The sequence below is a fragment of the Lepus europaeus genome, chromosome 5 (assembly GCF_033115175.1).
Source record: "Lepus europaeus isolate LE1 chromosome 5, mLepTim1.pri, whole genome shotgun sequence".
In the NCBI taxonomy this organism is placed as follows: Eukaryota; Metazoa; Chordata; class Mammalia; order Lagomorpha; family Leporidae; genus Lepus; species Lepus europaeus.
Genome location: NC_084831.1, coordinates 97,163,795 through 97,177,793, shown reverse-complemented (window position 1 = coordinate 97,177,793; position 13,999 = coordinate 97,163,795). Strand labels below are relative to the sequence as shown.

General features: G+C 42.6%; 1 protein-coding gene and 1 long non-coding RNA gene across 2 annotated transcripts in view; one reads left to right on the top strand and one right to left on the bottom strand.

Annotated features, from left to right (window-relative positions):
- Positions 1 to 1,744: 1,744 nt before the first annotated feature.
- Positions 1,745 to 8,207, bottom strand: LOC133760870 (uncharacterized). The gene is made up of 3 exons (XR_009866017.1): positions 8,119 to 8,207; positions 2,781 to 2,878; positions 1,745 to 1,885 (listed from the first exon to the last, which is right to left on the bottom strand). It is a non-coding gene; the product is annotated as an uncharacterized LOC133760870 (long non-coding RNA).
- A 3,816-nt stretch (positions 8,208 to 12,023) lies between these two features.
- The window catches only part of COL11A1 (collagen type XI alpha 1 chain), a 209,538-nt gene continuing 207,562 nt past the window's right edge, over positions 12,024 to 13,999 (top strand). The window contains exon 1 of the mRNA XM_062191844.1: positions 12,024 to 12,482. Coding sequence (XP_062047828.1) covers positions 12,377 to 12,482 — 106 coding nt within the window. The 5' untranslated portion in view covers positions 12,024 to 12,376. The remainder of the gene's footprint in view (positions 12,483 to 13,999) is intronic.

Sequence of the window (13,999 nt, the reverse complement as noted above, 5' to 3'; positions counted from 1 at the left end):
GTTCTTAAAATAATTTCTGAGACAACTGTCCCTTTTTTCATAAAGACTGCTAAGTGTGATTTTTTTCTTCATGTTTCCATGTGCTTCCTCCTCATCTTTTTCCACCAAAAGCCTAGGATTTTCCATTTAAAGGCAGGCAATTTTCTCCCATGCTGATGGCTTTCCTACAATAAAGGTTTGAACTTTTATTCCTATCCTATCCCCGGATAATGTGAAGAATCAAATTCTCTAGCGATATGAAATTCCAGAAGATGCCTTATTATAGATCTGGAATGCAAACATATTCTAAGGTGCCCATAACTTATGAGAATATAAGACTGCAAAGAAATTCCTAGTGAATATCTCCAAGGATATTGCTAAAGCAGGTGGAGTAGAGACTGAACCAATTTTTAAAATTTATTTATTTGACAGATAAGAGTTAGACAGTGAGGGAGAGAGACAGAGAGAAAGGTCTTCTTTCCGTTGGTTCACCCCCCAAATGGCCGCCATGGCCAGAGCTATGCCGATCCGAAGCCAGGAGCCAGGAGCTTCCTCCTGGTCTCCAATGCAGGTGCAGCGCCCAAGGACTTGGGCCATTCTCCACTGCCTTCCTGGGCCACAGCAGAGAGCTGGACTGGAAGAGGAGCAACCGGGACTAGAACCTGTTACCTATATGGGATGCCAGCGCCACAGGCAGAGGATTAACCAAGTGAGCGATGGCGCCGGCCGCTGAACCAATTTTTTTAAAATACTAGCAAATATAAATTCTATTCTGTGACTAGAGACTAAATAAAACAGTATGCATTTGTCTCAAGCACTGTAATGTCCATCACCAAATTTCTGAATAATGTTACATTTCATTAAGTTGTTTATTTTATTTGAGATAGCAATACAGAGTTTGTATGTATTTTTTTTTTAAAGATTTATTTATTTATTTGAAAGTCAGAGTTACACAGAGTAGGAGAGGCAGAGAGAGAGAGAGAGAGAGAGAGAGAGAGGTCTTCCATCTGCTGGTTCACTCCCCAATTGGCCACAATGGCTGTAGCTGCGCCGATCTGAAGCCAGGCACCAGGAGCTTCTTCCAGGTCTCCCAAGGGGGTGCAGGGGCCCAAGAACTTGGGCCATCTTCTACTGCTTTCCCAGGCCATAGCAGAGAACTGGATTGAAAGTGGAGCAGCACCCATATGTGATGCCAGCACTGCAGGTGGCGGCTTTACCCACTATTCCACATAGCTGGCACCTGTATGTATGTTTGTATGTGTATTTTAAGATGTATATTTGTAATATTTCTAAACATCAAAGTAAATTTTATTTGAATTATAATACCAACTGAAGATACATTTTTTATTTTATTTATTTTGAAAGGAAGAATGACAGAGAACAAGGAAGAGAGAAAAGAATCTTCTATCTGCTGGTTCATTTCTCAAATGTCTGCAATAGCCAAGGCTGGGCAAAACCAAAACCAGGAGCCATGAACTCCAACTTATTCTTCCATGTGGGTGGCATGAGTCCAAGTTCTTTGGCTATTATCTACTGCCTCTCAGGGTGGGCATTAGCTGGAAGCTAGATTGGAAGTGGAGGTGGGACTTGATTTCAGGCAGTCTGACCAAGGCTTGGGCATCCCAAGAGACATTTAACCCACTGAGCCACAATGTCCAGCCCGGAAAGTATTTATTTATCTATCTATTATTTATTAATTTATCCCCATTTTATTCAAAAGGAAAACACATACACACAAAAGGAGAAAGAGAGCTGTACCTTCTGCTGGTTCACATCCCAAATGCACACAGGAGTCAGGGGAAGGAGTCAAGATCACGATCCAAGTTTCCCATAGTGGTAGCAATGACTCAAGTACTTGAGCCATCACCTGCTGCCTCCCAGGGCGTGCACTAGCAGGAAGGTGGAACTGAAAGTAGAGCTGAGATTTGAACCAGTTTTTCGGGATACAGTAAGTGGGCTGTCTTAATCACTGTGCCAAACACCTGCCCTTTGAAGATCTGTTTAAGACATCATTGAAGCTGGCGCCGCGGCTCAATAAGCTAATCCTCTGCCTAGTGGCGCCGGCACACCAGGTTCTAGTCCCGGTCAGGGCGCTGGATTCTGTCCTGGTCGCTCCTCTTCCAGTCCAGCTCTCTGCTGTGGTCCGGGAGTGCAGTGGTGGATGGCCCAAGTGCCTGAGCCCTGCACCCCATGGGAGACCAGGATAAGCACCTGGCTCCTGCCTTCGGATCAGCTCAGTGCGCAGGCCGCAGCGGCCACTGGAGGGTGAACCAATGGCAAAAAGGAAGACCTTTCTCTCTGTCTCTCTCTCTCACTGTCCACTCTGCCTGTCCAAAAAAAAAAAAAAAAAAGACATCACTGAAGAATATAGATTTTGTGATGGGAAAATCACATACAATATGAATACGCTCTCTCTTAAATAAACAAAGTCTTTGATGTATTATTTGTAATCTCCCAATTTTAAATCCTGATATGAATTCTTTGTTCCTTCAATTTCTAATCATTCACCAAAATTTATCTAGATATACTAGATTTCTGAAAAGATATCGGATAGAAATAACAAGAGGATAGGGGAAACTATAAGAATCTGTGTTATTGATCGTCAATAGAAAGCTCATGTGAAATTTGACAAACTATACACAATGATTATTGACATGAGATTGTGGAAATGAGAAGATTTGAATCTGAAGGCATCCATATTAGTAGAACCAATCCTTCTGAAGTGTTGAACCTTAATTTAGTTAAATGTTCCAATTAACTGTACTGCATGGAATATGCCAAATGTTGTCTTCAATACCCACAATCAAAAGGTGAATTTCACAGCTGGTGTAAGTGCTTGTCTTCTTTCCCAGTTGGGAGAATTCCCATGGCATCACCAGTTGTATCCTGGGGTTCCAATCTAAAGGACAATGATTCACATCTAAAGATTCAGACTTAAAATAATGGGCAAACATGAACATTTTTTGTTTAATGCAGAATTCTAATTAGCAACTATAGTAAGTGTCAGAGCAATCATATAGAACACAAGGAGAATGGGAATCCAAGACATTGAAAATCAGGATAGAATGAAATTTCTGCTCTCAAGGAATTTACAGTCTAGCAGTAAATAGTTATCTAAGGCTCAATATATATTCTACCTCAAAGGTTTTATATTTTGGCTTAGAAGTTCTTGCATAGGACCTGTATTTCAGGATATTCCAGGCATTTCCAAAATGTTAATGTAAATATAATATTTCTTATTGGTTCCATTTTCTTTCTTCTTTTTGGAAAGTATAAAATGACTTTCTAGTGTTTTCTTTTGTAACAGTATAAAAAGGGCTAGCATTATGGTGCATCAGGTTAAGCCAGCACCTCTGACACTGGCAACTCATATGAACACTTGTTAAAGTATCATCTGCCCCACTTTCAATAAAGCTTCCTGCTAATGTGCCTGAGAGAGCAGTGGAAGATGACCCACTGGTTGGGATTTTTGCTTCCTGGCTTTGGCTTGTCCCAGCCCTGGCCTTTTCAGCCACTTGGGGAGTGAACCAGCAATAGAGTCTCTCTCTCTCTCTTCCTCTCTCTCTCTCTGATTCTGTCTTCCCATCTCTCTATGTAACTCTTGTCTTTCAAATAAATAAATAAAACTCACAAAAGAAGTATATAAAGTTATAAAAGTTAAAGTAAAACCTGTATTGGCATTGTTGTAAAATGTACTCTTTTTTTTTATTTAGTAAATATAAATTTCCAAAGCACAGTTTATGGATTACAATGGCTTCCCCCCCACCCCCTCCCACTCGCACCCCCCATCTCCCACTCCCTCTCCCATTCTATTCACATCAAGATTCATTTTCAATTATTTTTATATACAGAAGATCGATTTAGTATATATTAAGTAAAGATTGCATTAGTTTGCATCCACACAGAAACACAAAGTGTAAAATACTGTTTCAGTACTAGTTATAGCATTACTTCACATTGGACAACACATTAAGGACAGAGCCCACGTGAGAAGTAAGTACACAGTGACTCCTGTTGTTGACTTAACAATTTGACACTCTTGTTTATGGCATCAGTAATCTCCCTAGGCTCTAGTCATCAGTTGCCAAGGCTATGGAAGCCTTTTGAGTTCACCGACTCTGATCATATTTATACAGGGTCACAGTCAAAGTGGAAGTTCTCTCCTCCCTTCAGAAAAGGTACCTCCTTCTTTGTTGGCCCCGTTCTTTCAACTGGGATCTCACTCACAGAGTCTTCTCATTTAGGTCTTCTTTTTTTTTTTTTTTTTTTTTTTTTCCAGAGTGTCTTGGCTTTCCATGCCTACAATACTCTCATGGGCTCTTGAGCCAGATCCGAATGCCTTAAGGGCTGATTCTGAGGCCAGAGTGCTATTTAGGACATCTGCCATTCTATGAGTCTGCTGTGTCTCCCGCTTCCCATGTTGGATTGTTCTCTCTCTTTTTTATTCTATCAGTTAGTATTCGCAGACACTAGTCTTGTTTGTGTGATCCCTTTGACTCTTAGACCTATCAGTATGATCAATTGTGAACTGGAGTTGATCACTTGGACTAGGGAGATGGTATTGGTACATGCCACCTTGATGGGATTGTATTGGAATCCCCTGGCACATTTCTAACTCCACCATTTGGGGCAAGTCCGATTGAGCATGTCCCAAATTTTACCTCTCCTCCCTCTCTTATTCCCACTCAAATGTACTCATTTTTCCCTTTTATGTATTTATTTACTTATTTATTTATTTAAGAGATGTTAGCAGGGGAATAGAATATGTGGAGGAATCAGCACTCAAACCCTTGTTCTCATATGAGATGCAGGAATCAACTGCTAGGCCAAACACCACCCTCAATACTTATATTTTTTTTTGATATTTATTTTTTTATTTGAAAGTCAAAATTACAGATAAAGAGGGAGAGACAGAGAAAGAGCTCTTCCATCTGCTGATTCACTCCCAAGATGGTCACAACAGCCAACTGTGAGGCCAGGCAGAAGCCAGGAGCCAGGAGCTTCTTTCAGGTCTCCTACGAGGATTCCAGGGTCTAATCACCTGAGTCATCTTCCACTGCTTTCCCAGGCAAATTGGCAGTGAGCTGGATCAAATGTGGAGCAGCCAGGACATGAACTGGTAAAGCTGCCATTGCAAGTGGCAGCTTTACCCACTATGCTACATTGCCCCCTATTACTCACTTTTTACAACAGGTTTGAATATTTTTTAATATCAATGTATCTACATATGTGACTTTTTAAATTAGATTCACAGGTAGTACTAAGGCTCTAAATATGATCCTGACATTATCTTTAAGATGTATAGCACTGCAAAGCCTATTAATCTAGAAGGAAATAAAATATAAGGACACCAGAAAGTTCTTAGAAAGTGGAATCATGTTTAGTTTGGTCTAAAAATATTGACATTCAGCCTAATTTTTGTTAAATATACATTATTTTCTATGAATGTTTGAAGACCTTTCATGTATTCTAAAAATTCATCATTTATGAGGATAGAAATCATGAGAATTATTAAATATGTATGTTCTCACATATGAATATTCTCTCTCCTTCTGTATTCCTGCTTTGAATTTTGAGTCTCCCATACCTTAACCTTACACAGAAACTATTCACATTGTCACATTCTCACCTTTGAAAATTTCATAAAGGCTAACAAAAGCCATTCTGTATCAAATTAAAAAAGAATATAGGGGCAAGTGCCTTTCAACATTAAGAAAATGCTTTCTTATTAAATATTTTTATTTTGCAGTTATTTATATTGAGATGTGATTTTTTTGACCTTTGAGGATTAAATTATAAAAAGCTTTGAAATAATATCTATTGTTTGACCAACCCTTGAATGTGCAATAATTTGACATACAAGTACTGGCAGAAAATACAATATTGGGTGAGGTATTAAACACTGGAAATCTTCAAAACAAATTAAATTGAAGTTATTCAATACAGATGTTTTAAAAATCAGATTTATTTTGATATTTAGCCATATTCACCAGCCTTAAATCTTTTACTTGGCATTTGTTGTGGAATGTATAAGACTGCTATATAGAAAATAGAAATATTGCATATGATTCAGAAATCTGTTTTGTGTACATCTTCAGATTTTTGAAGTGCAAGCATTTTGTTTCAGAATTAAATGACTTGGCATAGTTAGTGGAGGCACAAACCTCCATATGGTTGTCTGGAAATAATACTCATTTCAAGTTCAGAATAATATGAAAGGCCATTGATGTGGATCAAGAAGTGAAGCTATAATAGAGATGGAAAAGATTATGCTACTTGTTCTAGAAAGTGCAGTGGTGTTTGGAATCTTTTTCCCTTTCATTATTTATGTGATTAAGTAGTGGCAAAGGAAAATTATTTGTATATTTTCATTTTACCACCATAATTAATCTTTTTAAATTTGAAATTGTTATGAATAAAATTTTAGTAAATAGGCCGGTGCCGTGGCTTAACAGGCTAATCCTCCACCTTGCGGCACCGGCACACTGGGTTCTAGTCCCGGTTGGGGCGCCGGATTCTGTCCTGGTGGCCCCTCTTCCAGGCCAGCTCTCTGCTATGGCCCGGGAAGGCAGTGGAGGATGGCCCAAGTACTTGGGCCTTGCACCCACATGGGAGACCAGGAGAAGCACCTGGCTCCTGGCTTTGGATCAGCGAGATGCACCGGCCGCAGCGGCCATTGGAGGGTGAACCAACGGCAAAAAGGAAGACCTTTCTCTCTGTCTCTCTCTCTCACTATCCACTCTGCCTGTCAAAAAAAAAATTTTTTTTGAGTAAATAATCTCTTCAAAGATCTGAAATCTGTATGTTATTTTATTAAAAACAACCAGTGTGAATAAAGGCAATACTAGTCAACACTATAGTTGCGATGCCACATAAAGTGAAACATTGTTGTTATTTATTATTAGCGTGCTATGTCCTTTAACTAAGGCATTTGTTTCATGAAAATGTTTAATAGCCATTCCTCTATCTACCATTTAGTTTTGTTGATGCTGTGCTATAGCACTTTGTAAATTATCTTGCTATACTTTGGTTGACAGAACATCCCTGGAGTTTACTAAATGCCAAACCTACTCAGTGAGGAACGAAAACTATGTAGAAAGCAAAAATGTCTTGATAAGTTTAAAGAATATCTATGTTTTTACCCTGATTCATTCTATTTTCTGTTCTTTCCTTTTATCTTTGATTGGATAATTATGACAAAGAACTCTGATCACTTCCTGTAAGTATAGCTAACTACAGGGTATTTTAAAGAACCATACAGGAAGATACAAGGTCATATTCCTTGCTTTTTTGGGTTCATTTAGAATTCATTTTATTTTAGTTCTTTTTAAACAGAGTAGGTCTGTCATCTCTGAGCTAGCTCTTTCAACTCTTCAACAAAACAAAATTTTCATCTGAGGATTCTGTTGTATCATGGAAATTGGACTAAATTTGGATTCCTCTGAAGTTCTGTAAGTTATTTCAGAGTGGTTTGCCAAAAAATACCCAGTCATCACTGTGGGGTTCTTCTGAGCTATGCTAGATTATGGGAATAAACTTCTGTGTCCCTCTCCACCCCTACTTTCTACAACACAATGGCCCATCTGTGAGTGAATTCCACTTTCAAACCAAGATGAATTTCTAGCCACTGATGTACAAGAAAAACAAATGAATGTCAAGATGCTTAGTCATTTCTTTCTTAAAATTATTGACCTAAAGTTTAGAAAAGGGAAAGAAGGATAAATCATTAGATCCAGTAAGAGAAGTATAGATTAGAAAACAATTTCATCTTAGAGATGTTACATATTTTTGGAATGTGTAAGAGTTCCCCTCCCATTAATTTCTCACTTAAGAAGTCAAATTTGATGTAGTAATTCTCAAGATACAAAACATTTGCAAAAAAATGTCTAATCTCTCTTTCTCCCAAACTCTTCTCCACCAATCCTTCTGTATTGGTGGGAGATGGGTTCCACAGATCCCAAAATCTTTCTATTCCCATCTCTTATATTAAAAGTACAATATTTGCCCATGATATATATATATATATATATATATTTTTCTTGTATATTTTAAATAATCTCAAAATTACTTATAATGCCTAAAACAATATAAATAGTAGTATTACTGTATTTTCTAATGACAAAAAATAAAAGCATGTACCTATTCAACACAGATGTGATTTTTTTCCCTGAATATTTTCAATCTGGAAGTTAGTTGAATTCATATCCTGTGGGCAAAGATGGCCAACTGTATGTATCAAAAATAGAAAGGACAAATATCAGTATGAGAAAAAGGGAATGAATGCCAAGTGATTTAAAAGATGATGTACCTTTTCTATGATCTTGTTACCTAATCTACTTCTGTCATAATTCTATCTGCAGAGCTCTCTCCACCTGACACTCCATTGCTTGGACAAGGAATCTTCAGTTTCCTTTTGGTTATTGGAGTCTCAATATTTCAAACACTACTGAATCCAGATCTCCTGATTCCTAAACATTTCTGAAAGGATTTCAAAATTGTGAGCTTTTCAGAATTCTTAAGAAAGCTGCATGGACTGTGAAGATTTTTTTAAGAACATTTAAGCTTCCTTAATTTGATCTCCTAGTCAGTTACAAATTATTATCTATTTCTCTGACAAGTCAATACGGACAAAGATTAATTTAAGATAGTACTACAAAGGAAGTTATAATCCCTCTCTTTCTTTCTCTCTTTCCCCACTCTCCCTTGCTTTTGAAAGGATTGCAAATCAGGACTAATTCCACAAGGTTGAACAAGTATCTCTAAACATTGTCTTTCAGTGTGACAGAATAGGAAATATATAAGTAATTATGCTTCAATGGGGTTGGCGCCATGACTCACTTGGCTAATCCTCCACCTTGCGGCGCCAGCATCCCATATGGGCGCCAGGTTCTGGTCCCGGTTGCTCCTCTTCCAGTCCAGCTTTCTGCTGTGGTCCAGGAGGGCAGTGGAGGATGGCCCAAGTGCTTGGGCCTCTGCACCCACATGGAAAACCGGGGGAAGCACCTGGCTCCTGGCTTCAGATCGGCGCAGCTCTGGCCATAGAGGCCATTTGGGGAGTAAACCAACGGAAGGAAGACCTTTCTCTCTGTCTCTCTCTCTCACTGTCTATAACTCTACCTGTCAAATAATAATAATAAAAAATAATGAGGGAATTATCACATTGTGTTACATTTTGAATCTATGTATAAACTATTAGCAAAGACTGGCTAGAAAGGGGCCCAGAAGACAATGTTACTGGAAGTTCCCCAGGGTGAAGGTGAAGGAGGTGGGATGACCATCCTCGGATTGTCTTCTGCTCCCTTTGTTTCTGGACGTTTTCTTTCCTTTCGATGAGTTCAATGCCTGTAATTCCATGGGCAGGTCCCTGTGAGACTCCAGATCTGGCAGCCAGCTGCAGGCTACAGAAGTTGCCATAATTACTCCTTACCATGAATGTACTGTGTTTCCTTCCAGGGGCATTAATTCAGACCTAGCTTATGCCTCGCTGGGCAGTGGCCAGAGGAATTCAGACCACAGAGTACAGAGAGCATAAGGTAGTAATGACTCTATTCACCTCAGACGCTCGGTCTGAAAGCTCCCTTTCACAGCAGTCAGAATGGTTGAGATGTGACCAGAGGTAGGGACTGCTAGATTGACGGCATCATTTCTCAACCTTCTAGAACAGCATCAGGCCATGGAACTGTCAATAAGTCAGGAGAGCCTTTAAAAACTATTTGGAATATCATCTCTATGTATTATTACAAACATTGAAACTCTAGTTACTGACTCAGTTTAGGATTCTGGCAGCCTCACACATATGTATTTATTCTTTTTTATGTTTTTTTTTAATTATTTATTTATTTATTTATTTTAAAGTCAGAGTTTCAGAGAGAGGAGAACAGAGAAATCTTCCATCCACTGGTTCACTCCCTAAACTGCTGCAACTGCCCGGGCTGGTCCAGGCCAAAGCCAGGAGCAAGGAAATTTATCTGCTGCTTATGTAGGTTCAGGGGCCCAAGAACTTGGACCATTTTCCACTGCTTTCCCAGGTGCACCAACAGGGAGCTGGATCAGAAGTGGAGCAGCTGGGACTCTAATCAGTGTCCATGTTGGATGCTGGCATCACAGGCAACAGCTTTACCTGCTATGCCACAACACCGGCATTACACATACGTGTTTTTAAATTGCGTTCATTTCACTATTTTACATTATAAGGGAAGACAGAAAAATAATTTTTAAAATACACAAAACAAGGGGACAAAAATCAAGCTTCAAAAAAGTTTAGAAATTAGAAACACAATTTCCCACTTTGGAGAAGATAAGGAGAACGGTAAATCGACTTACATTTCCACTGTGAAGTCCTTATTTTGTAGTTATGCTGTCCTGGTTTAGAAGCAAGATGCAATTAAATTATTTTACTAAATTATATTAACAACCTGAGGTTGTGATCTAAAGCATTACTGGGCCGTATTTCTCTGTAGCTGATCTAAGGCACCTGAAACGATACACTATATCTTGTGTCCCAAGAGGTAAACTTGATGAGAGAGTGGTTGTGACAGAGTGACATTCATAATGAAGTTATTTTGGGTGATTTGCTCATTTTTTAATGCCTTTATTCTTGTTGTTAATTCCATCTTCGGACTCCATAGCGTCTGTGATCACCTTTCTTTCAACTGCATGAAGTGAAAGGATCTAATGGGTTCTGAGACAGACTCTGAAGGTTATAAAAATTAGATTCTAAAGATGAATGGAAAATGTAGAATTGATTATACACCTAAGCATTTACAAGTCTTAAAGAGTAGGCCTTAGCCAACACTTTCAGTATTAGCAACAGAAAAGTGTTCATTCATGTAACACATCTCCACTGAGTGGCTAAAAGGAGTATGATGCTGTGCACTTTGTTCCAGTAAGTCTTTGAGAGACACATTTTAGGAAATTTTAAGGAACAAAAGGAGTCACTAGGATGGAATAATTTAAATGTAGGAAAAAATGATACAGGAATCAATAGTCCTTGAGGATGGGTAAGTAGAGAGAGAAACTAGAAACCTGATCCTCATTACTGTGTACACTCACCATTCAGACCTGAGGCTGAAGCCAGGGCCTGGGCCAGGGCCCCTGGCTTCCTGAGGAGCTGTGGGCTTTGCCACTTGGAGATTTACGCTAGCTCTGCCTTTTCTCCTCCCTCTTCCGAGCTCAGGACAGAATCAGCTAGAAAATTAAATTACCCACCCCCTTACTGTCAGCTTGCATACATTTATTTCTTCCTTCTGACCTCAGAGGACAGTTCTGCTCTTTAAGAGGCGAGCCTCTGAATGAACCTAATGCTGAGTTTGAGTTAGAACATTTCATAGAGAAACCCAACAGTCGCAGATCTCCAAGGAGGGCTTGCTTCCCTTCTAACTCATGGGTGATTGATCTCCGGGGATCCTGCTTTCCTTTAATTCTCAGATTAAAAAAGCATACAAACACTTCTCAGGAGCAGGCAGCGCCACGAGCCCGCGGGTTCCACGTCTACCCCACCTAGTAGATTTTTGCACAAGGATAAGGTTACGGCTGCCAGCCCAGGACTCCAGCGGTGTGGCGGATCAGACGCCGGGCTCCTCCCCTCCCCCGCCGACGAACCCGAGGCTACCAGACGGGTGCGAGGAGACAAGTAGCTGCTTTTTTATTGAATACAGAAGCTCGTTGAAAACTCCGTGTGCTCCGGGGCTCTCCTGCAATTCCTTTCATTCCCAAAGTGCTGGAGCCAAGCACGCGTCCCGCGTAACGCCCTCCCATTTCTTCTGGGGGTTTGGGCAGAAGAGGAGGGAGAGGAGGAGGAGGGACGTGGGGGCTGGAGGTGGGGTGAGGGTTAGGGGTGGGCTGGGCCTGCCGGGAGCCCTGATTCTCCCGCAGAGAGAGCTAGAGAGAGAGGAGGGAGAGGGAGAGGGAGAGGGGGCGGGCTCGGGCCGCCCGAGAGGCGTGTGATTGGGTCGGACCCGCAGCCTGCTTGTCAGTTTCGCCCGGGCCGGGGCCAGGGGGGGCGCGGGGGCAGTGGGCGGAGGAGGGGGCTGCCCGGAGCCTCTCGTCCGGCCCACTGACGGCATGAAGCCTTTAGGCGCACGCAGTGCTCTCGGCTTTTTGGTTGAAGCCCCTCATCTGCCTTCAGTCTGAAGGCAGGGCCGGGCAGAGGACGGATCGGAGGGTCCCCGCCGGCCCGGCCAAGCGAGAGGGAGAGGAGGGGGCGAGAGACAGGAAGGAAGCAAACCATCACATTCAAAAGAAAAAGCCCTTTGACTTTTTTTTCCCCCTCCCCGCCCCCGGCCCTCCCCAATGGCCGTGTAGCAAACATCCCCGGAGATACCTTGCAAGGAGCGCAGCTGGTCCGCATTCGCGATTCCGTGGGTCGAGTTCACAGCTGTGAGTGCGGGGCTCGGAGATGGAGCCGTGGTCCTCTAGGTGGAAAACGAAACGGTGGCTCTGGGATTTCACCGTCACCACCCTCGCGTTGACTTTCCTCTTCCAAGCTAGAGAGGTCAGAGGAGGTAAGAACGAACGGATTTGGGGAGGTGGGAGGTTGCCGTCGGTCTTTTTCCTTCCGCGCCCCTCCCCCTCTGCACTCTGTCTACCCAACTTCGCCAACGGGGTTGGGGGGCGATGCCTTTAAATAAAATCCAGATTGTAGCTGCCACCAGGTTGGAAGCAGAAACGGAGAGCCTGAGAGAGGGCGAGAGATGGCTGTAGGCGGGACAGCCAGGGGAGAGGAGGTAGGTAGCAGAAAAAGATCTGTCAGGCGCAGCGCCGACTCCAAATGCCTTGCACCACGACCCAGCCTCTTTACCAAGAGGGAAAATATTACCTTGAGCACGAGGGCAGTCGTTCGGAGCTTTTGTTTCAGAAATAGTGCGGAGCCTGCCCTTTGAACACATCTGCTTTCCTCAGAGTCTAACTAACGGCAGTGTCTTTTTTAAGGGTAAGCTAAGGAGAAAATATAGAGAAAAGGTATAAAAGGAACCTTGATAAAGTTCTTTGTCTTCCACAAAATGAGAAAACAGGCTGTTTTACTTTGAGTCTAAGAGTAACAGGGGACGGACCTAGAAGATGGAGAGCCGAGTGTGTGTGTGTGTGTGGGGGGGGTGGCATTCCGAGGAGAATTTCAGTGGAAAATTTATTTTATTTTATTTTACAGATTATAAGGAACGGGTTCAAGATAGGGAAGACCTTTCCCCCTGAACTTGGGGCCCCTCTGTCCTGTAGGGTCCCCCCCACCCCCCCACTTCTTCTTGCAGGTTGGACGTGCAGTTCCCTTGGAGAGTGATGAAAGTCGCCCAGCAAATGGGGTGGGGGCGGAGGAATAGGGACTGGGAGGGAAGGGGAGGGGGGCTGGGGTGCGGTGGGAGGGGAGAGGTAAGGAAAAGTTCCTACGTGGCACCACCAAATACTCAGTGGCCAGACCTGCTCGGCGGACGGCAGCCCCGTCAGTACCCAAGCGGGGAGAGCGACTTCACTCCTCCCCTCGGCCGCCGGTCTCCTCCCGCCCCGCCCTTGCCCGAAACGGCATCTGGCCGCTGCGGTCCGTTAGGTGCTGTAGACTCGGCTGGCAGGCGGACGCCCGGGGAGGTCGCGGAGCCCGGGCAGCTGCCTGCAGAAAGCGAACTTTGCTAGGAGTGCGGAGAGAAAGAAGCCAGGGGATGCGAAGGAGGTCGGTGAGGTCAGGATCAGGGAGGAAAAAAAAAAAAAAAAAAAAAAAAAAGAAACAAAAAACCCCACCAATCTCAAATGCGCCGGCTTTAGCCGCATTTTAGTAAATGGCGGGATGCGGGTTCTCCCTAAATGGAGTTAGCGCTCGCGGAGGCCGAACCACGCCACCGGGTCTGTGCTCCTTACCCACGCTCGGTGGCTTCGACCTCACGGAGCAGCAGGCGGCGCCGCATGGCTTCTCCCTGGGACTTTTCCTGGCGGATAGGCAGGGGTCTCATTCGGACTGTTTGAAATTTTAAATTTGTCGTGTCAAGTCCGTGGACTCATTCATTTCCACGTTTTCAAGGATGAAACGCGAACA